The following is a 24936-nucleotide window of genomic DNA, read 5'->3' as shown; positions in this document are numbered from 1 at the left end:
ATGCAAGATTATGCTGGTGTAAATAAAAATTTGTACGGTCCCACAAAATAGCACACGTTCTATTGTTACTTTTATTAATTCTTGTTTCTAATATAAATATCATAGTTATAGTTAGACCCAGCGGTTTATGGCTGACTGGGCCACATCAAAGCCAGTCAGAATCCATCACTCTAGATAGGATGAGTACGATACACAGGTCTGATAACCTGTGGTCACCCTAGGGTAGCTTAACACCAAGCAGTTAGGTTTATCCTCAGGGTCCAATTTAAAGTATTGGCACAACACTACCCTCACAACACAATGCATGCGCCACAAAAAGACTCCACACTGTATGTTTAAAACCCCGGTCTTTGTATTACACACACTGAAATCAAAACAAGATACACATTGTATATACACTTTACAGTTCTATGCAATTGTCGAAATTTCCCATTGAAATCAAAACGGGATACAGATTGTATATACACTTTACAGTTATATGCAATTGTCAAACATTCCCATTAGCAGAATGGTCAAGCAGTCAGAGGTCTCTGACTATGCCTCGTGACCCAGGCCCTCAGTCACTCAACTACACCAGCCAATGATATATGTTGCCCCTGCTGGTGCCCCATTGACTAGACAGTCGAAACCCCTAAAATGGAAAGAAACAGTTACAATCTTCCATCTGGATTAGACCTCCAGGTGGCCGGAGGCACCTGCCCGAGTGGAGGATCACTATCCCCCGTAGACAAAAGGTTGTGACCCAGGAAGCTGGTGAAATTCCAAGTCTGGAGAAATGTTTCCCCCTCAGGTGAAGGTTTGAACAGCCAAAACCCACGACAGTCAGCTGTAAGTGCACACAAGGCACATGAAACCCCCCAGGCCTCATCACGAGGTTCTCCACAGCAAAGTACCTTATGGCGTTGGTCCAGGGAGAGGGAGCCAGCCACCTCAGACAGAGGCCACAATATCAGGCACTGTCATCCTCCCGATGTGGAGATCGAAGACAGTCCCATCTCCAGGTTCAGGATTGCCCAACACCCCTTGGACACCACACGCTCTGGAGTGTAAGCTAGCACAGGTCCCCTGGTTGAAAGCACGGTTATCTCGGACTGTGCAAGCTTCCCATGCACTCTTTAAATGCCTCACATCCCGGCACCTCAGGTGGCTGCTGATCTTTACAAGCACACTCCTCTGCACAGTGTGATGATGGTATATGTCAGGGCGGTCCTTGTCCCAAACGACTATCATTTCCACACGTTTCAACCGCACCCTAAGCGGTCCTTATGATTTAGTGGAAACTGTGAGATCCTCTGTGTCCCTGGGATCCTGTGGACAGGAGGCCAGCCTACCGGCCCTTGGAGAGTATTTATGGACCCAGGCCACAACAGTTGCCACTTAGCTGCAGGCCGGCAATGTCCAGGCAAAATCCACCAAGTGATATTCCCCTTCCTGGAGTCCGACAACTCCAGGTCACCACATGTCTGCGGATAATCCATTTGCAGTCCCTACTGCCCTAATGATTCCTTGTGTCAATGTCCCAGCGTCAAATCAGCATAGTATGGTTCCAAATCCAAAAGCCTCTCTACTTTCGGAGGTCAGAGACCCAAGAGTTAGACCAACAATGGCCTTTGAAGATGCGATCAGTTCAAAACGCAATTTTTGAAATACACAGTCCCTCTCTAAATTTTGTCCTGTCTGCCATCCTACCCCGGGAGGTTTGATCACTCTCTTTAGTGGGGCCATGACACTGCTCCTTAAAATCCAGGTGCCAATTCCACCACCACGTAATTTTGCAAGAGCGGCCCCTCAGAGTGCGAGGTCTGCAGTTTCCCTCAAGCCCCTAACTTATGGCCTTCTATCAGTAATGCACAGATGTAGCTGTCCCCAAGCACCCAGATGTGAATTGGAGACAGCCGAGAGGCACATGGAGCCATGAGCATTGAAATGCCCACATTCTCAAAGAAACATTTCCACCCACGTAATGTCGGATCCACTCGCACTACCAGAGAGGATTTGCCATTACAAACTCATCGCTATCGAACACTATACTGCTACTATTATGCACGTAGGAAATACTGCTCAATACCCTTTCCCACCATTCTCCTATGCTAATCCAATGTGAGAAGCAGGCCCATCGTACCGAGCACACCACCCCATGCCATTCACAGCCCTTGCAGGTAAGACACATGCGCACATGCGCTACCTCTTTCGCAACACCGCACCTTGTCACCAGGGAAAACTCGGATATGGCAAGAAATATGTAGAACCTTTGGCACAAAGCTTTTTAAATGCCAAACCGAGCAACACTCAACTGCACTCACAGGCCCCACCAGGGAAAACCTGTGGCACAATCAATGAGATACCTCTATGGGTGGCACAACCAGTGCCGCAGGCCCACGGAGGAGCTTTCAAGATACATGCTCTGGGTATATTTCTTACCCTTAGACAAGGGACTTACAGCTAACTCGAATCAGCTAATTATGGATACACCAATCACCAGTATGTATATGATGAGCTTTGACACTGAATGGAAAAGTCAAACACGCTCAAAGTCCTAAGGCTAGCAAAACAAGGTCTAAACATGAGGTTGGTAGCTAAAAAGATCAGGAAGAACACGCCAAAAGATGACAAGTCTAACAGTTAGTAACCCAAGGGAAATTCATGTATATAGTATCAAGTATCTTCAGTGGAGCATAACAGTTTACTGCACACCACTTATTCCCTCAGCAGTGAAGAGCAATAACTATTTCAGCACGTTTATTGTGATTTAACTCAGGTCTATCTTCAAACTGACCTTTATGCACAAATAAGCTCAATAAAGTCTTCTCCTGGGAATTTAGTCCCACGTATCCCTTTTTGTTAGTGCTTTAGCCCACCCACTAATGTTTATTGATAATTTCCAGCCACATATCAATTGGGATATCATCTGTCATCTATATTGTGTCCTAAATATTATTCACAAAATAAAGTTCAATTGTCTGTTGACTTTATATTATTAACTCCAAAGGGGTGATGTTTTTGGAACCAATACTTAGGACACAAATGTTTGGTCAGATGATACTTATCTCATTATATACTCTTGTATCTTACAGAGGCAATTATCAAGAAAGAGTTTTGTGATCTTTTACCAGTCAGAGGTCAGTGCAGAATTATTGTGCTGTATTCTGCCTTCTGATAGGGCAAACCTTTGTCAATGACATATAATTGTGGATGAGCTCATTCTCATCACTACAGGCAAGTCCTAAAGTGCTGTTCAATATCAGAAGTACAATTTAATGGTCTGCCTTGAGGGAGACAGGGACCTTACATACATTCCGGCTTTTATCATATTTCTTGTTTCTCAGAGTAAGTAGATGCACATGGAGTTTTGACGCATTAAGCAAAGCGAGTGATGAGAATAATTAAACCTACCCAATTTCCTATATCATGTAGATACGCAGAACACCACAGATTACCCCATCAGTTTTGGAAGCAGCCATATACACATTGAAACATACTCTAAATACTGTAGTCCCACCTCAATGCTTAGGTTTGAAGCTGCACATGACCGTGAAGGCATACATAGGTTTTTGTGACCTATACTAATTTATGAATTGCTCTATTCAAACATAGAGTGCAGGAAAGCTAAGTTTACTGTATCAGGTGTCACGGCTTCCAAAGGTATGCCCATGAATGACTGAGTCAATGCATCTCTAAGGAGCACCCTGCAGGAGTTTAATAAGTACATTGTTTGCAAGAGGGGGTGAGGGTAACGGAGTGGAGACCAGCATTATAGATGCTTGAACTAATGGCCCAGAGCTTCAATACACACAAAAACCTCTCAATTGTCCAATAGTGCGCAGGCACTAAAAGTGGAAATTTAAATATTCTTTTGAGCATAGTGTTTTTCTTAACTTTTCATTGATAGGTTAATGCCATTTTCAAAACGAAATATCTCTTGATATTCCTGAGTACCTATTATAAGGGTTGAGTATTCCTAGCGCTCTGTTTCCAAACCATCAATTTTGTATTATTATGATGATGTTGATAGGGATTATTCACAGTAATGCCCTTGATTAATGTCCTATCTCTCCTTCATGGTCCTGAGCAGCACGTTTGATCGGTATAACCGATCATAGGTATGTGGTATTCTGCTCAAGACAGGCCTACCATAAAACCTGGTGCATTTCTTATGAGCTCTACACTGTGGCATCACTGCTTCAGATGTATGAGATACAGGGGGAGTGTACAGAACCTTTTTGGTTTGGCGAAAGGGGTTCACCAAGGTTGTATGCTTGTCCCCATTCTGTTTTTATTGTATATTAATGACCTAAGTTAATGCTTGATTTCTAGGAGCCAGGATGTCCCAAAGGTAGTGTCTATTTTCATTCCAGTGCTCCTATATGCAGTTCACACCGTTTTGATATCCTGCACCCCCAACGGTCTCAAAGGTCTCACAGACAAGTTTCTCAAGTTTATTGACAGTCTGGCCCTCGAGACGAACATTGCCATAAACACTTTCTGGGTTATGGTCATGTACTGATATTAAAATATATTGACCATTGGGTCCATTTGGCATAATTGACTCAATTTTCTGTGCTGATTCCATCTTGTGCAACAGACTACATTTTCTGTGCTCGCACGTAGATGCAAAGTGGGGAGGGCATGTTTTTGTTTGTCACTTGTTTTTCGCTCCTCACCGATCAGAGTGAACTGGAACATGTTGTGTGGGATGCGTGCTTGGGACCTTTCAGGGAATGTGCGGAATGTACAGCTCTGTCTTGGAGTCAAAATACAGGAGCCTGGCCTGCCTCCGTCTTGACCTTGACACAGACCAGTATGGACAGCTCGTTTTTTTCCAGTAGAAGGGGGCAAGGTTTCTAGAATCTTCGCCTCACATTGAGTAAAGGTATTAAAGCTTGAGGTCTTTAGGGGGCAGGTAGAAGCTCATCACAGAGTAGACATACTGCTGTGAAACAGATGGAACTTGGGTCCCGATCGAACTCCTTCCTGTGCTGTCGAAGGGCTTCTCCAGGTTGAGTTGGCAAGGATGTTGCATGATCGGTCGGTGAGGTGTTCCTTATGTACATAATTTCTACGTTTCTTTGCTCTTTGCCACATGTATATATGCTAAATTTTATTTTGGTTTTGCACTTGAGTCATTTGATATTTGGGAGTCTGCATTAACTGATATATTTTGCCTTTCTTTCTAAAATATTGAATAGACGTGTGTGTTACTTTAAATGCACCTGAAGTTGTCTTTTTGCCTCTCCTTAAAAGAGTGCTTGGTTTTGTTTTATCGCCGCGTCTTTTGGGAGTGCTGTTTAACGTGTGTTGTTTAAAGGTGCAGTAGTGCATTTGCCTCCTCTAGGGAGTGCAGGATCCAGGTGTATCCTATTGTGTCAAAATTACAAGCACTACAGGTCACCAATGGTGCAGCGTAAGACCCATCATTATTAAGGGCCGGTCATCACCAAGGTCAGTGGTATTCAATATCTGGGGGTGCTATTTAATTCATGATGCTACTCTGTATCTCCAGCAGAGCTTCCAATTCAACCAGTTTGTTGGTGTCTTATTTGATTTCTTCAGTAGGATGAATAGCAAACAGTTCGATCAAATTTAGAAATTTACTTGTGCAAGTGTTTCCCAGTTTTGACCTATAGGGTCGCCATATGGCCATCAGGATTGCCATAAACTTTAACTGGAGGAGAACCGCTTTTGTAGATGGCTCTTTGGGCTCCCTTCCAACCCCAGTTTCCACTATTGTACACATGAGGAGTTAGGCCCCACTTTTATGGAAGATGTCATCAAAATAATCTCATTATTCCTCTGGATTTCAGTATAGGGAAGCAAGCATGCTTCTCTGAATTGCCAGATTATCACTGAGTTGTTTTCAGCCTGTGAAAGAGGTTATAAGATCCCCTTGCCGAGATAGTCTAAGAAATCTGTGGGCCCCTTTTGCAGATCTGACCTGTTCACTTCAACGGAGCAGATTGTTAAGGACAATGGTGTAGGGGTCAAAAACATATTTATGTCTTCCTCCTCTGCAAATGAAGGTTATGGAGAACCCCACCTTAAGAGATTGCGCAATCGTCCGCACTTGTAAGGGAATTGAACCTTACTTGCCTTTAGTCAATAATGTTTGGGAAAGGTCCTTTATGTCAAGATTTCGCCTATGCTCGGATTAGAAGTAATTAATTTTTTCCCTTTGGCCAGTTTAACAATGATTCTGTTATATTTTGTCCTTGTGATGAGGTCTCACCACAGTCTCTAATATAGTGTATTCTTTCTTGTAAATATTATGAATCTGTTAAGCATAAATATTTATTGCTTGTTCTTAAATGGCATGGAGTTTATAATCATAAACCTGCTTTTTATTTTTTGCGTACGTTATCCAGCCCCTTGGACTGTTGTTCAATTGGACGATTTTTAAAACAAATGCCATTTGGCTATACAACTCAATGAATTTTTTATCTAAATTACTGTAATCACCTATTTTATGTGTGGTTGTATTTTTAATTCATCTATTTAATTCATTTACACTTTTATGATTATTTACAAAATTTGCATTGTTCGGAAAGTGAAAAAACAAAAACAAACGTATCCCTTGCCCTTGGTCATCCTGAATGCGGAAACAATGAATAACTTTGACCAGTAAGTTGCCCCCTTTGTGCTTTCCCCTTGATGGCGTGTTCCAGTTAGTTGAACTTAGCTTAGCTACTTAAACTTTGGCTCCCTACATTAGGTGGTTGAAAATGTTAAGCTTCCTCAGTTAACTTCCTGTTCATTGCTACTCTTTCCTTGATAAGGAGCTGTGGATATACAATCCATTGTGCTATTGAGCAACTTTGATGAACCTTAAGAGATATTGTCCCTATGTAATATGTACATTCAAAATTACACAAAAACTGTCTCCCGCTGCTTGAAACTCACATTGCTGATGTCCTTGTAGGCTTGCTTTGCAGTCTTGATCTCCACAGCGTCTGCAATCAGGTTGCAATTGCCCTTACTCTTCTCATAAAGTTCTTTGTATTTCAACTGCATAAAGAAACAATATTTGCAATGAACGTGACTCTTACGAAAGATGCACTACTGTTTACTAAGCATAGGCTAAGAAGGTCTAAGCAACTTAGGTACACATTAATAAAACTGATATTTTATTCTTGTTTTGCCATAACAGTGGCTAACTGATAAGCATTACTGTGATATTTGTTTGTTAAATGCATATTTTTTTTTTTTTTTTTTAAACAGTGAATGTGAATTACATATATATGAAACATGGACCTTGTCCATTACACACTGCATAATGTGACCCACAACCTTGACGCCTAAACTTTAGGTATTCACTAGCAAGTGATCACTGCTTGCTGAAAATCTCTACTCAGTGCAGGGTCCCAGATTAAGCCAGTCTTGCTTTAAATATATATTAACAAGTTTGACTTGTGAAAATGCATTGTGACCAAAAACAGAGATTCAATAGGTGTATGGCATAGTAAAATGTGCAATTACCTCACTTATTTTATCCTTGACCTTGCGCATGTGCAGCAACAATGGCGTGTCATGGATGGAGGTGTATCCCTTAGCCTTGGCTTTCTGGTACTCCATCTTGTAAATGATCTAAAATAATTAATGAGAAGGAACGTGCGTTATCATGCAAATTGATATTATTTTGTATCAGTCATAAAATTAGTCTACATAGAAGACACATTACAGATGTTGATACTATTTAAATACCATATTGGTAAGTCTTTCTATAATGAACATGCTTTGTCTAGCCTTTGTCATTGATGTCTTTGGCATCCATTTGTACGTTGGCCACGAAAACCCCCATATGCAGGTTTCTTGAAGGAAGGAAACATGGTGGTTACACATAATCTGGCAATGTTACAAGCTATTTTCTTCAAGTTGAACTGGACAGTATCCTTCCTTACCTCTATTGGTGATTGTTCTGAACACTCGCTGGAGGTGGCCATATACCTTGATGGTGTGCAATGTTTGTCATTTTTGCACTGTCTGCTCACAAAACCACCACCACTCATGTGGCACATTGGGAAAACTCATGAGATTATGTCTCAATTTAATGATTTTATGTTGCTTCAGTGTCTCTATCTCTGCCTCCATGAGGGGAACTCTACTTTTTGGCCTTCAAAGTGAAGAAAGTAGGGCAGAATTATGGGCACCCTTAACAATGTGTCTCATAATGACTCTTGGAATCAGAAAAGCACTCAAGACTTGGATCTTTACAGCTCCTGACTCGCTCTGTCATTCTTTGGTGTAATCCATAACAGTCTGAATCTTCTGTTTTACTTCTGCATAGTGCCAAGATGCTCCTTCTGGAGTTACCGTGCTCTTTATAAATACACAAAATCAAATCAAATCAAATCAAAGTGAATAAAATATGTTCTGTGCCGCTGTGGGAGGTGCTTTCACTCCTGGTCTTCCCACTCTGCTCCTCTAATCCGTGGATTATACAAGTTCCACATAAAAACCAAGTTAATATTTATAAGCTAACCAGCTCTAATCGCATAGCTCTGCCTTTGGTAAAAGATTTGCCTTTGCTACTCATAGAGCATATCCAGTACCATCATCACTGAACTAGGAAACTGAGGGCAAGAGTCACTTCCTCAATGAAACAGATGCGGCTAACAAATTGTTCATGAAGGTGTCCTGCGACATCTTCTCTCACTCAATGTTGTAAAGCTGTTTATTATGAACCAAAAAAATCTCCAGCTTGGAAATGATTATTTGATTGTATGCTTGTCTGACAAAGAAACAAAATTCCAGAGGAAAGAAGGAAATCAAGAATTTGGTAAGAAAAAAAAAGTTGCAACATTTCTTTTCAGATTTTTCTATCTTTGTCAATGTACATGCCACCTGAATGGAGAATTAACGTTTCAGAAAAACCTAAAGATCTAAAATAAAATTCAGGCAGCAAGATCAAAAAAGTAGGAAAACAAACAGTGTATTTCTCTTTAATAATCCTTGATTGGTGACATTTACTATTGCTGTTCTGCTATCTATTCATTAATGCAGACAAAGTAAAGACTGCTTGCAGAGTAAACTGTGAAAACATGGTGTTCTGCTTCATCCGTAAGAAAGCTAATGTCGAAGAGCACAAATTAACCTAGCTTTTACTCAAAAGGAAACAATAAAACCTTCTACAAGGTCAAACTCATAAACAAATCAACATACCATCAGATATTCTTATTTATGAAAGATTTCTTTTGATAAGGATTATCTTATCTGATCATCCAAAAAAGACCTACTTTTTTGCCACCAGAATCTTACCTGTGAGTGTCATACCTAGTCAAACGGAGCCAGACATTTCTCATCTGAAGTCATATTAATCAGTCCATCAATTAGTCAATGAATGAAAAAAAACAGTCACAACCATCTTAGACAAGTCACATATAGTCCCAGCTCTGCAGGAAACTGGCTAGTGTTTTGTACTCAGCTTTTTGCAAGTTTACTTACATCACTTATCTGCTTGCCGGCTTTCTGGGTCCTCGTGTGCTCAGGAGTATCAATGACGGTGGTGTAGTTCGCCTTCTCCTTTTCATAATTGTGCTTGTACTTCCACTGATTATGCAAAAGAAAAATACAGCAATCAGCTACAGTACATCATGTATTCATATACTTACCTATGAGTGACATTTGTGTATCACAAATATGAATATATGGTGTTTACATTGTAGGTTATATATAAAAGAAAATGGGCAAATTCATCTTTCTATCTGTAGTAGAGGGTGAATATTATGAACCAGGACTTTTCTCAAATTAGAATGTTGAGGTGATTTTGATGTATAGTAGAACTTATCAAATGTAGATAAATTGTGTGCATGGTAATAAGTATGCTATGACAATTACAAATATTCATGATAGATAGAGATAGCACATTAATATTGTTAGGTTGTATCTTTTTTCTACTACTGGAAAGATGTTTTACTCATATTTAAAAGAAATGCTTGCCAGGTTTGCCACATGATAGCACCAAACATTGTGTTACTGGTGTTATAAAATGGCACTGGATACGATTGATAGTTACCATCACACAAACAAAGCATGCATAAAGGCATAACACAAAATCATTCCGGGGAAAATGAGAAAACACATAACCAACCACATTTGTAAGAAACACAACAAGGCACTTGGTCAGACGAGTGACATGCTTTGTCAGAATGGAAGCATGCAAATATCAAGGCTACAATACACTTGCATTTTTTTAAGAACATCCTTTTTGTGTTGTAAATTTGCATACTATGTGTTGGGTATCAATTTATGTGTGTGCTTAATGGATTTATCATGCATTTTTCCTACATGAGGTCTGGAGCTTATCACCCTGGATTGAAGGATCCACCACACTGTCTTCTATTGACAGTAATTCCGTTCTGTTGCTTGGACACTGAAGAACTATATGTGGTAATTCATTAAAAAGGGTCTACCGCCTGCCCTAATAAACACAATGAGGGAGAAACCTGCATCCCCTAAAACCAAAAAGTAGAGATGATTGAAAAGTGATTCATCTGTCGGAATCTCCCAGAAACAGAGCATGGATGTCATAAACCAAAGCTCGACTGACACGAGGATCAACCCCATGGTGCATGGCACACAGCGCATGGATGTGCACAAATGCTCATTTACACTGCGGTTACACCCAGGAAAAACACCGCAGCACAGGCCGCCGTGTAAAGGAGCACTTTCCAACTGCCAGCCCAGCAGTCGCACCGAAGTGCAGCAGTAGAATAGCTGACTGCTTGTTAGGCTGTCTCCATACCACAGTGATAGCAGTCTGCAGTCTAACCAACCTCTATCCTAATCGGGCCCTATATGTGTGCAACAATCATCAGCTACTTGTGTTTTTACGTTATGAATTGCTTTTAGTATCAGAACAATTGATGTGGAAAGGGCCAGTTCCTACATGAAAAATTGTAGAGGTATATTGAAACATTAACACTACATATTTTTCTTGATGGAACAGAATTTTCATCATCAATCGTTGCACAACCAGACAGAAGACATTTACAAAGACCCTGTTTAGGTAAACAAGGCATGACCAGACAGAAGGCATTTACAACAACTGTATTTAGGTGAACAACAGGAATCAACTTGCTGTTCATTTCAGGTAGGCAGTACCCGTAACTAATTTTGGGAACACATGAAGGAAGACTAAAATTATGATGCTGCTTCAATACTAGAGGGCCTTTGGCCAGAAAGCATTTCAATCTAATTTCAGGGCTTTTCTTGTCCAACATTCAAGAAAGAGATTATTAAAAGACACTTAAGGAATGCTTCACTAATATAGCTGAAAATGGGCTGAAGCCTCATTTTTTGAGGGAGAAATTTAATTTACCACAATTCAAACAAAATTACTGGTAGGTCATATTTTATTGTACTTTGTGTGTTGTTTTTTTCCTAATCATTTTCTTTTTTTGATATACTTTATTCCCTGTACTGCTGGTAAACTAAGGATAGTTCTCAGAGTGATGCTACCTCATTCTGGCTTTCCCTCTCTTTGTGATATCAGATGATTTAACATTGATAATTCATGTCCATCAATGATAACAGGAAGTTGTTTTTACTGCTTACTAGGACAATTGTTTTTTTCTGCTCCAACAAGTTGCTAGTACCCATATAAATAGACTGTTCCATAGCCTTGACATGTGTGATGCATATAGATTCCTCTATTAAGTCCATGAGGAAGTGTACAAATGAAATCCATGCAGTGGGCATATATCCCCAGTATTTTTTAGAACTCCTACAAGGGGCTGCACCTACAATATGTTCCTAATATTACTAGGATGTTTTGCTTCTGCTAGGCTCAGGTATAGATTTATTCAAAACCCAAAAGTGTTTTCACTTGGAAGGGAATTAGGGGGACCAGATGGTGTTAGATGAATGGAGGCTAAATTATATCTACTACAAATGGAGTTTAACATTTTTTAAATTCAGTAACTCATGATAAATCAGAAATGTTATAGGAATATTAGTGATCATTAAGGATTGTAATAATGTGCAAATATAATACACTTTTGATCGTGTTACCTCACTCCACATGTTTGTGTTGTAGAGGGCTCGCAAAAGGTCTGGCCTCCGGATTTCAGTACATCCTTGTTGCAGCCTCAGCTTGGCACTAGACTTATATTTTTTCTGTTCATGCAAAGAGCAACAAAGCACAAACAAGACGTGAAGACAGCAAATAAGGCAGCTCTAGACACCTGTCAGGAGCTTTCAGCCTTGAGACTCAATAGACTCCCATTCCTTTGACTACACACATTGTGCATCACACTGGCAGATAAAACCACCTTGACATATAGTGCTTTGTGATGGTGCACTGCTAAGACTAGAGCTTAGTTTAAAAAAGCGTGGCATTGTAATTAAGCTAGCAGACAGACTTTATTTTGAACTTAACTGAAATGGCAAAAACATTGCATTGCATTTAAAGGTCTGTCAAAATACACTTTGCACTTTCCTTTAAGAAAAGTACCCGAGATCATCTGCTCTTGTGTACTGGCCATGTGTATGAGTCAAAGGAATGTAAATAGACAGAGGATTCCACGGCTCACTCAGAAAGGTGCCTTGCCTTTTGAGTGGCAGTACAGTCATTATAACTTACAACAGAAACGGAACATTGACATATTATAGGACACCCCTATGACATTGTTGGTTGCCTCTGGACGTTGGGTGCAGACAGATGCAGGTGGGGTGCTGCGAATGGCTGGCACTGTTACCTGACTGATCTGTTCACTTGCACTCTTAGCCAGCAGATGTCTGGGATCGTCCACAACAACACTGAACTTGGTTTTCTCCTTCTCATAATCAGCTTTGTACAATCTCTGCTCAGGATATTACAATATAATTACAATGAAATCAAAATATAGGTACATGTTAAAACTTCTTAAGAAAAGGTCTATCAAATTAACAATGGCATATAAGGTCTAGGCATATAGGGTCTACTCATCTAAATGTTGGGATCATGTAAATTAAACACCCAAAGAGGTCTGCATAAATCTGTACATATGTAATGTTATAAAGCATAAGGAAAACTGAATATTCCAATTCATGCATCACTATGAAAAAAGTAACTGTCCATACAAACCATTTACAATCAACTGCTTTGATGGAGAGAGTCCTGTAAAGGAGTTTTTGTCATCCCAGAATGCAGCACAATTCAATTTATAAACCTGTCACATCTTCCTACTGGACAATATGCAATGGTCGATGCAGAACATGTTTAGTGAGCTAAAAATATGGATATAAATATTCCAAATGTCTATTATAGTTTCAATGTAGGTAGCCACTTTGACTGTATAGGTAATAACACCATCAATCTTTATTACAGGACAATGTTTTCTAAAGTCAAAATCCCATTTCTAAAATAATACTTTTAGGCAAGCTACCAGTTTTGAAGTGGGGCTGTTTTCTTAACATCTGCCTCCCTCAGGTAGTAATGACTCCAAAAATTGTAAGTATTCAATACACAGGCTACACAAGGAAAGGTGCCCCTACCTTGCCAGCAACATGTGCCCGTTTAGCCTCTTTGTAATGAAACCGCAGGAACATGATATCCTGAAAACCGTGCACGACACCGTAGAACTGGGACTGGTAAGTCTGCACCCATCACTCCCCAAAAAGAAGCAGGAACATACCTCATTCATAAGCTCTGAAGCATACTTAAAATGATTGAAGAGTGGCGTATCTGCTGTGTAGTGGAATGTAGACTTTATCTTCTCAAACTTCTCCTTGTACTTGCACTGTAGAAAGACAGCAAAGACATCACTGAACCCTTCCATACACACTTGAGATTATGAAAGTATTGGATTTTGAGGTTTCCTATAAGTTTGCTGGTGTCCATGCTGTTGAATATGTTCAGATAACAATGCATGATTCAGAAATTCAAACATATGTTAAGAACCTTACTAATAGCAAGTATCCTCAATTTACAAGGTAGAAATATAAAACATTTGAGCAAATGTAGGACTCTTTAGTGAAATTCAATCAGCAGCTCAGTACATAATATATACAATTACAGTAAACATTATGGACCCCATTAGTATGGCGGGCGGACTTTGTCCGCCCGCCAGACCCTTGGGAAATGGGACCGCCCGCTGAGTGTGCGGCGGTCCCGCACTCCCGACTCCCGATTACCATAGGTACCCCCCCATGTGCACCCCCCACCCCCCAGAATCCGTCCCCCAAAGTAAAAAAAGCCAACCTTTCCGTGGCGGCAACGCAGGTCCCCGCCTGCATAGTAATATGGATGGCGGTGTCTACCAGACACCGCCACCATATAAACTGCTTTTCCGCCCGGTAGGCAATCGGGCGGTTTGCCTACCGGCGGAAAACCCACGAATGGTCTTCCCGTCCGCCGGGGTCCCCCCCCCCATGGTAATGTGGTGGGGGGAAATTGGCAGTGGGTGGAGGTTTTAAGCGGGCAGATCTCCACCGCCATACGGGTGGTGGCTATCCGCCCGCTATACTAATGAGCCTCTAAGTTTTAACAAAACTCTAGGAGATCATTTGTTGAATTAATACCAATAGTTAAAAAAACATCTATCTACATATTTCTGTAGTAACGGAAGCAACTGTGTGTATGCAACATGTATAAATTAATGTTAATCTGTTATAATCATGATTTTTGTAGTTAAATATATTTTGATTACATACCATGCTGTAAAGGGACTTATTTTGTTCTGCCAGGACCATATTTGGAGTATCCCAAACGTAACAGCCGATACCCTTCAACCAGTGCAAGTCTTCCTTGTACTTAAACTACAAAAAGAAAGATCATATAACACAGTTTTAGAAATGATAAATCAAAATAGTACAATTCAATTAGGATATATGAGGCATTTCTAAAATTGCAAAGAGAAAAAATGTAACTGTTGTACACTGTTCCTTTTCTGAAAATTGACGTGCGTTTTGTGTACGAATCAGATGCTATCATCGTCATCTCTTTAAAATTCACTTAGTATTTTTTATTGTATCAGTGAGGGAAAGGGTTTAAGTGCCGCACAAATGTTTACTTGTCCATCATTTCTGCACTCATTTACCCCATTAAAACCCTGGCCAGTCTCCAGGGGTGGTATTAAATTCCTAATGTGCATATTTCTCATTGCAGTGTTAAATGCTGGTTTTAAACTTTTCTTACATCTCTGGTTGAGAAATATTTAGGATGCTCAACTCCCTCCAGATCATTACAGACACTGTCTCCAATCTTGAACTTTTAATTTACAAATCATTGATTTGAGGTGTGTTAATCTAATTAGTTCAGTGGAATCAAAACAGGACCACAACATCCAGAATGAATTTAGCTATTACGCTCATTCCCAGGACTAGCAACAGTGTCTATAATGACCTGGCTTGAGAGGAGTTGCTTACCCTAGGAATACCTTACATCTATCTTGGATTTTAGTATCACATTCTTGTATAAATCTGCTTTAGAAATAGCATATAGTTCCATACATTATAACGTCTTTCCCATATTACAATTATTCATTTTTGAAGAAGGCTTTCTCATCCTTGCTGCTGCTCTTAATTAGTCTCAGGTCCTATTGTTGGATGTAGCCCCCGTCCTATGTAGACCCTCATTATGAGTTGGGCAGTGTAGGGTGGGCTATTTGCCACATTGAGCAAATAACATTTACCATGTGTAGAAAATAACTTTCAACTTGAAAATGAGGCATAACATACGGAATTGCTTTTTAACACACTAAAGGCTTTTTTCGGGGTCTTTTTCACTAACAAATGTCAGCAGATGGGATCTGGGGAAAGCTGTGAGGTTGTAATAAGTGGCACTCAACTCGCAATCTCGATGCACTTGTGCAAATTCTCTTTTGCGCAGAGATCGGCATTTAGCTTAAGTTGGCAAAAGGGCCTCGGACTGTTTACTAGCATGCAGACTTAAAAAGTGTACATTCTTTTTTACACTCTAAATATTGCACATGGGGCATCTGTCAAATCCTAAATTACCCTTTTGCTATGCTGAGATGTAAAATATGTTATCAGTCTGTTACTTTTTGTCGTTTACTGACTTTAGAATTAAAATAAGTTTTTGTTCAATTTATTTACAATTTTGCACTTTTATGTCATACTTCCAAACCATAGATGACAATTGACCTGATGTCATGAAGGATATTTTCAGGCTAGTACCTCAGGCAGCAAAAATGTTTCCATTATAAGAATAAGCCTAAAATAACCAGCAAGCAAAGTATTGTTGAGTTAGAAATTTGAACTGTTTCATAGTCATCCTCATGGAATGAGGATAATTGACAGCCATACAAATATAGTGCACTGAGGCACATTGAAATTCAGTTGTAGAATATATATTTCCCATCTAATGTAGAATTTCAGTGAGTAATGTATATGTGCTTTCCAGGCCCATCCATAGCGATCTGACCACATTTGCTGCATCCCAGCTTTTGTCTGCTTTTACAGATAGTGCTCTTTGTATTCCTTTGGTGCACCATGCTTTGTTTCTCTCACATCATTATTTTTATAATAAGGCTATCCTATTTTTAACAGTATGCACATGTATATGTGAATATGTTCCATTCTGCTAAATAGTTTCATTGATTTTAAGAAACATCTTACATCGCTGATTGAATCGGTGACCATACGGTGATGGAAGTGCTCAGGACGATCTGGAATGGATCTCCAGATACCCAACTGGTTCACATATTTCTCTTTGTATTTCACCTGGAGACATAAGAATAATAATATTAGGTAAACACCAACCCATAGGTTTTAAGAAATTAAAAGTCAGATTTGAAGCAAAAAATGTTTACCGGCAACGTTTTTCAATAGAAAGATATGGGAAGTGATCACTGTCCACTGTTTCACTGCATGCAAGTACTACTTTTGGACAATGAAAAGAATCAATATTGAATTAATATAAAAATGCATGACACGTACACTGCTGATGTCATCAGTGACCTTGCGATGATAGACAACGTCCAGTGCATCCTTCACTGTGTGATATTTGCCCTTTGCTTGTTCAAATGTTTCCTTGTAGCGCAGCTGAAAAGAAAGAATATTGGAAAATATGTAAGAGGTATGTTGAATACCCATCATTCGTATCATTCAGGCATACCAGAAAATACAACTGAAATAGTTCAAGGAAATACTTGACCATAACATTTTAAAATTTGTTGGTCTTTGCCATCACACAACACAACTTAATTTAATCTGAAACAAATTCTAGCATGATTGTTTATTAATTCCCCTTTTTGATACAATTCAGAAATAATTAACTCTGCCATTGTCAGGGGAGATGCTACATGGCCATCAAAGCCCTTTTGGCAGAAAGCATTTGCACAATATGGACAGGTTCTGGAGGGACAAGATATGGCATTGTCTCAGACTAAAAAGAACGGCTACTATAAACAAGAGTCTCCCTTACTCATGTACTTTCTTCACTCCTATGTTCAGCAGAAACCTGCAATAGAGCTGAAATCCACACAATTGCAACATATATTTTTGTATATATCAGAAGAAGTAACACTGCCACTCTGCTCCAGTGTAGGCATGTTTCCAAACATGATTGTGATATCACACCCTCTAGGAATGAGGACAATTGTGGTCAAAGAAAAGTAAGCTGAATAATATTAGACCACTGAATATGTTCTAGTTAATACAGACCCTCTTTTAATGGAAGATTAAACTTTAGGTTTATAAACCGTCTTTCATATGAACAAGTGCTTTCTTTTGCAAGACAGTATTAGGTAAGACCCTGCCAATACCAGTAAACAAAGGCATCAGCTATGTTACTTTTCATAAGCTGGCTTGGAAACATACAGTGCGATTCAACACACAACGTTAATGTAGCCTAATATGCACGTCTTGGTTTTAATAGTGCTTGTTCTCTTTCTGGTCCACCATAGCATCTTGTAACTTTACAATTCTGCATTTTGTAGTTAATCTGCTAGACCACATGTGTGCCCACTCATGAGCTTGAAAGCCCATGTGATTAAGTTCCAAAGCATGATGGCCATTGTAATTGTTTATGTGATAATCCATTTGCTCACACTATGCGGCAATGTACAGTGGGCGGAAGCTCTCCTAATCACAGGTAATAACTGGCCATATGACTGGTTAGCTGAACCAATACGTCAAAAACTCACCAACACCCTATGTAATGAACTTCAGGTGTTACAAAAATCCTGTAGACAGACTGGTTTAAAAAGTGGAATGATGGTACCACATGTAACCTGTACTAAAGGACTTCCACTGATACATAGTTAAGGAAAACTCTCAGTTAAACTTCTGCTCCATAAACCCCTACATGTGTTAACACAGAAGTGAAGACCAGAATCAACTTATTTAAGCAGACTCCTTGATATGGCTCATTCTTAAGTGCCAAAACATGTTTTTATGAGAGCAGCTGTGTGTTGAAATTCTTGGAATAAATCTTACACGGATTCACTCATTTTATGCTTTTTCGACAAATCTTTGAACCGTGTTTGTTTGGAAGGATGTTCTTATCCGGTCTAATTTGATATCTTGTGTTTTTCTGATTATTTCTAAATCTGTTAACTGCCCAAGATCCTAATGCGCAATTTAATGTACTAAAATAAAAATAATTTTAAACGTTTTTGTGAACTGAAAATGGTGTGGATAAAAGGGGCATGGCGGCAATATTAACATTTAATCTATACTGGTGCTTATTTTCTTTTTTTTTTTCCTCTTACTTTGGGGCTTTAATAAAGCATTTGAGATCTCATTTTTAACACAGCTGATCAATACTGATCAATACATTCACTGCAGAAGTATCTTTTGCAGACTGGTAGCAGTGATAACAGGGATATTAAATTTTCGGGTTTTGATCTAGCGGGTTCCGCTACAATTCACTGACCCAAGTTATCACTTTGATCTCACTCTAATCTCTTCTAAAAAGGCATTGTATAAAGGTTTGGTTTGCTTTATTTCAGGGCTAGTAATCATGATGTGGTTATTGAAAGACTCATGAGTGGACACCAAGTAATAGAAGGGATGTTCCTTTGTATAAGAGGGTTGCCGGTCTTGTTCAAAAGAACAGAAGCTGCACTGGTTCTTAAATATGGATGGCAGTGGTGAATCATACAATTTTGTAAGAATTATTGTATACCAGTGGTCATGATATTCATGAGAAGGATTGACTATTCATGTCTTCTTAAGTTAAAAGATTATTTACTGAGTGTTCATAAGTCTTGTTTTGCACTCATATCAAGGCTTACTAGTTCTTATGGTTCTAAAGCTGATAAAGTTAATTTGTGAAATACTTCATGTGGCCACTTCCTATATACAAATGGTGTGTATATGTGATAGAATGGACCCACAGCAAGAGAGATATGAAGAAAAAATGTCAGCAGTCAATAAAAGATGTTACAAAAATCAAGAAGAACGGAGACCTAGAACATCATAGGTAATACTGATTTATAACCCAGTCTCCGAATCAATGGTGGTCTCACCATCTCCCATCTGAAATCTTGGTGTTTGCACACAGTATAAAAGTAAACACTTGATATGGATACAACACAGCCAGGTTGGTAATATGTTCATTAGTCACTGTTATTTTCCCTTTGGTTTCACAAATTGTGTAGTCAAAAATTATTCAAATATATTACATATATACGAAGTTACCTTAAATTTAATATTTCTACATTGCATGCAGTAGCTCAAAGGACAGTGGCATTGCAAATTGTACACAGAATACGTACATCACTGGCATTGAAGTAAGCTTTCTTTGCCCGAATGAGAATAGGTGAATCTGCAACTGAGGTGTACTTGTGCTTCAACTTCTCATATTGTGCTTTGTATTTTTTCTAGAAAAAGAAGTATAGACAAATATAGGCATATTAGTATTAGTCATCATGGAAAGTGTATGTTACCATCTTTGTTTCCCACAATGTGATGGTTAGGCTCACTAACACCTCTTAATGAGCCACACCCGTAAGGGCCACAATAGAGGGCTGCATAGGTGAAGGTTCTTTGATTTACAGGCAGCTAAATGTAAACTAAAATAGATAGAAAAACATAAAAAATCAAAGACCCATTTTTTATGCGCACCATCAGTAAATGCAGAGCTACAATATATACTATGCTTTTGAACAGATGTTTTAAGACTGCTCAGATTATTGAATTTGTATTAGTTCATGTCTCCACTTTAGCTTTAATTGTTCTTTTATAATGGCATAATTCAGTTATGTGCAAAACACTGCTTTAAAACATGTTTAAAAAAACGAAATACTGTGATATACTCAAAGTAAAAGGAGTAGTGAAGTAGAAGACAAAAAAGTCACTGAAAAGACTAGAAAGTACCATTTAGAATATGGATCTATTGTAAACTTAGATTAGATTTGAATACCCTTGTGGGAAAAAAGACACTGTAATCAAGGATTAGTTGTGTGCCAATGGTTTTTGGACAAATTATCGAGTCATAAATATCGAGTGACACTAATATCGAGTTTTTAATATCGTGTCACAGAAATATTGGGATGCAGTAATTTTATTGACAAAAACATTTATTTTTAAGGTAGGTAATATTGTTTTCAAGAATATTGTTGTTATATCGTTTACAATCACATAGCTGTAAAACATATAATTTTTTTATTATCATTATTTGTTTAAATAATATTGTAACTGTATATGTTATATACAGTTTGTATAATTCATGTTAAGGTTTTAAATATAGTTTGTAATTTTAAGTTATTACAATGCTTTCCCTACCATTGCACAGTCTGGAGTGGAAATAGTACATTTTACCCCTCCTGAGTCCAACGCTTTCCCTACTGTTGCACCAAGTGGAGTGGGAATAGTACATTTTAGCCCTCCTGAGTCCAACACTTTCCCTACAGATGGACAGATAGGAGTGTGAATAGTACATTTTAACCAATATAAGTCTAACGCTTTCCCTACTGTTGCACCGACTGGAGTGGGAATAGTATATTTATTATTTCTAAAATGTAAAAGCTTTGTTAATATTGTTGAAATATATATAATAATATAACGTGTTTGTGTATTTAATTTTATATTGTTTATATGCAGAAATATGTTATTTTTAAGATATTTTTGAAGGACATATTTTTTCTATTGTTTACTTTTTATGTATAATTAAAATGTCAATGTTACAAAAACAATTCAAGTTTATCTTATACGTTTTATTTCTATTTTCTAAATGTACGTGTGTGTATATACACACACACAAATATATATATATATATATATGTACTTCTTCTATAAGTACATTTCTAAAAAATTTAACATAATATGAATTAAAATGAAAGTTTTTGTTATAGCTTTACATTGTAAATATGTACATAAACACGTGTGTGTGTTAAAATAAGTATATGTTTATATCTTTAAATTTCATTTAACCATTTGATTAAACTATATTAATGTTATAAGTTCAAATATTTACTATTTTAAAGATATACATATGTATACATATGTATATATTAAAAACAATATTTTTGTATATATTGTTTCGATATTAGTGTAAAACAATATTTTTTTTCATTCTTTTTGTACTTACCTTTATATGTATAGAAAAACTATATTTTTATGATCGATATTTTTGACACAATATTTTGTTAGGACGATGTAAAGCATTTACAAACACATAGAATGAAGAGCTGAATGAGACTCATCCAACTGAGAACATCATAGAGAAGTGCTGAAGGAGTCACCATGAGAATTGTGCCAGTGAAGAAAGGAGTTATTAGCTAGGTCTTAAATAAAGAAGAAGTGTGTATCTCACCTCACTGATCAAATCTTTGACGTCCCTAGCATGCTTGTGGCTTCGGGTCTGTCCATCAGCATGATGATGAGGCCTCTCCTTGGTGGCAACCTCCACGTACAAGTACTGTTGGGAAGACAGATAGCAGGAAATGTTAGGTACATGTCTCCCAATGTCACCCCTGCTTGGTGCATGCTGACAATAGAATGCAATGCAATGCGTTTGTTTAAGGTGCTCACCTGACTCTGAATCTCCTGTCCCTTCTTGGCTCTTAGGAACTCAGGGGTATCCAAAATTGATGTGAACTTCTCCTTAGTCTTATTTCCTTCAGCTCTGTAGACCACCTAATACATAAGCAAAGTAATTAAAAATAGTAGGAGAAATATCTCCATGCATTCAAAGTACTGTTTAGTGCCACACTCTTAACGCTAAGTCAAAGAAGTAACAATTTACAACACAAGTTACAGCCACACAATACAAAATGTTGGATTTACCTGATGTGATGGACATTGATTGATGCATAAAGAATGGCATGCAAACAGAGCAACAAATATTTGAAATGAGAGAAGAAAAAGGATAAAAACTCATTCTGTACTTTTTAAAATATTTCTTTTTAAAGTCTGTTAATTATTCTGCAGTAGCTGTATTAAATATATTCCAAAATGTTAATATGTTTCAGGTATTTAAGTTCTTTTTTCAAATGCTGCCTGTTGACTTAAAGAGAAAACACATTGTTAGGAAGTGATGAGGGATTAGGTTTTAGATGCAGATGGATTATTGTCTGAAAGCAAGTTGCAGCAGCACCTTGAAAGCATGTTTTTCTAGCATTTTTGAGTATTAAGGTCCTCATTTAAGGCTGTGAGTAAAGTACATGGTAATCACATCACCTGGAGGATTCTATCACAATTAGGGCTCCCAGTTTTCAGTTTTTACTGATTTTTACAGATAAATACAGACAGAAAACTATTTATTTTACTGTCTGCATTTATTTTTAAATACAGAGAAATACGGAAAATAGGCCTTCTTTTGATATTTCTTTCTACTGTCTATCATGAGTGCCAGGTAGGTGCACAGATTGAGCGGCAGGGAAGATTACAAAAGACAGCAGAATTCCTAATTAAGCTTAATTAAATGCAGATCTACAGTTATTTATTCTATGCTGCAATGCAAGTGTTTTCAAATAACGCTTTTTCACTGTATACTGCTGAAACCTTTTGGACATTGAAATGCGAGTATGCATTTATTAGTTAAATTAATGTGGAAAAATATCCATCACAGCTTGATTTATACAGAAATCAGAAAATAAAAATGGACAAATACAGAAAAAAATTGCAAAAAATAAATATGGATAAATACAGATGGAAATGTCGAAAAAATAAATACCATAAAAACTGGGAGCACTAATTACAATGTGCAGTATTTACCATGTGTGGTAAACACCTCACAATTTAGAACTGACTTGTACATAAACTCTTGTGTACATTCCAGTTGAAATGTACCTTGCTACTGGTAATGAGGGCCTAAAACTTGCATCAATCAGTGTGATTGCAGAATGCAACGGTTTGATCAGTTACTAAATGTACATTTAAACCATTTGTATGGGGTACCTACAATGTTGACTTAGTAAATTCCTATACTGTACTTGACAAAAACACAAGGTGCTTTACGAAAAATGTATTACCTGGCTCAGATGTGTTTTCAGTTCCTGCACTCTCCTGTATTCTGGAGTGTCCATAACCACAGAGAATTTGTCATGCATCTTCTTGGCTGTGTTGGTGTACAGATAATTAGACTGAAAGAGAGAGCAAATTAATGTTATAAAGAGCATGCCTCTATTCTACAAGACCTAGGTGCTGTCCTCTACCATGATAAGGTTCTAAGGACCATAGGAGAACTGACTGGGTGTGGCATTAGATTACTGATATTGCCAGGACAGAGATAAACATTTGACAGGCTGGTTGCTTATGTTTGTGTAGGGTGCTGTTTAGCCATAAATAATGTGTGGGCTGCCTGTTGGGATTAGAATCTAATTTACTGAGTGTGTTTTTTTTACTGTACAGCCGTTTTACTGTTAATTATAGGGAAATGTGTGTTGAAGAGGTGCCACGGTCTCTTTTTCCCTTTGTTATCACTGCCTTATTTCTGTGTCTGTACTAAGTTCCCTTTTAACTTCCCCCACCCACTCCCTGCTTATCCCTCCTTACCTCATTTCTTTACCGTTCCCCTTGTTCCAGAAACGGCATTTGGGGTTGATAGTAGTATATTCATTGCACACCTCTTTTAGGTGTGTTTTACAATGTTCCTGTGTATCTAAGCTCATCTCTTCTACTGCTTTGTATTGCATTTTGCCATTGCCTTGTTGTTAAAATCAATAAACAAATGATGCAAAAACAATATTGTTTAGTATGATAAAAAGCTTTTCAAACTGTTTATACTTGCTGCCAATTTCAGCAAATAAGGAAGCCAGGCTCGGCCAGCACAGGTAAGAGCGGTGTGGCGGGGCTAGGTGGAAGTGGACAGACGACAGGGTAGGTAAAATTAGATAAAAAATTTAATTAAACCACTTACCTTGTGCTTGCAGAATCGCACTCGCCAATGCAGCGAGCAAGTGGCTGAATTTTTTTTTTCTATTCCATTGTTTGTCGACTTCCACTATCCCCCCAACACCGCCGTGCCCCACTGTTCTTACAGGTGCCGGCCACGCCTGGCCCAGACTATACAAATAGCACATGATCACACAGCTTAGCCAAGTTACGGCAAAAGGGCTGGAGCTCTGGTCTCCAGGTACCACAAGTGATAGGTTAGCCAGTAGACAGTACCTCATCTCTCCTCAAAACTCATCTCCCACCCTAGGACTTCTCTAATTAGAAGGTCACCCTGTCAATGTTGTTTCTTCAAAAAAGTGTTCTTCTCTGATGCCAACAGTGCTCTAAATCGATCATTATAAAGGACTTGCGATATGTCAGGAAATCTATGTATAACTTCAAAATAAGCAAAGAAATGAATGGGATGGCAAACCTACCCAGAGTTTACGCAAGTCCCGCGCACGAACCATGTCGGGAGTATCGTACAAGAAGCATCCCAAGCCCTTCAACCACTGCAGGTCCTCTTTGTACTTATTCTAGAAGTTGTGAAGAGAGGGAGAGAGAGAGAGAGAGAAAAACAAAATGTGACTAATGTATGTTGGAAGATATAAAATAATACCAATAGAACTTGTACTCTATTAATTACAATTCGAAAAAATCATAATACCGATAACTAGA

At 38.4% G+C, this 24936-nt stretch overlaps 1 protein-coding gene across 50 annotated transcripts in view; it reads right to left on the bottom strand.

The window, feature by feature from the left end:
* NEB (nebulin) overlaps window positions 1-24936 on the bottom strand; it is a 392273-nt gene that overhangs the window by 93627 nt on the left and 273710 nt on the right. For 38 of the 50 annotated variants that reach the window (XM_085645543.1, XM_085645542.1, XM_085645546.1 and 35 more), the window contains 13 exons: window positions 24696-24794; window positions 23355-23465; window positions 21913-22017; window positions 21695-21799; window positions 19656-19760; window positions 16873-16977; window positions 16552-16656; window positions 14626-14730; window positions 13608-13712; window positions 12690-12794; window positions 9436-9540; window positions 7471-7578; window positions 6895-6999 (listed from right to left, as the gene is read on the bottom strand). In XM_085645543.1, coding sequence (XP_085501669.1) covers window positions 6895-6999; window positions 7471-7578; window positions 9436-9540; window positions 12690-12794; window positions 13608-13712; window positions 14626-14730; window positions 16552-16656; window positions 16873-16977; window positions 19656-19760; window positions 21695-21799; window positions 21913-22017; window positions 23355-23465; window positions 24696-24794 — 1368 coding nt within the window. Of the gene's footprint in view, window positions 1-6894; window positions 7000-7470; window positions 7579-9435; window positions 9541-12003; window positions 12109-12689; window positions 12795-13607; window positions 13713-14625; window positions 14731-16551; window positions 16657-16872; window positions 16978-19655; window positions 19761-21694; window positions 21800-21912; window positions 22018-23354; window positions 23466-24695; window positions 24795-24936 lie in introns of all 50 variants that reach the window. The other 12 variants (XM_085645544.1, XM_085645561.1, XM_085645565.1 and 9 more) reach the window with 1 other exon arrangement.

This window comes from Triturus cristatus, chromosome 3_1, assembly GCF_964204655.1.
Source record: "Triturus cristatus chromosome 3_1, aTriCri1.1, whole genome shotgun sequence".
Classification (NCBI taxonomy): Eukaryota; Metazoa; Chordata; class Amphibia; order Caudata; family Salamandridae; genus Triturus; species Triturus cristatus.
The sequence above is the reverse complement of the archived record's forward strand: the minus strand, read 5'-3'. Positions and strand labels throughout refer to the sequence as shown.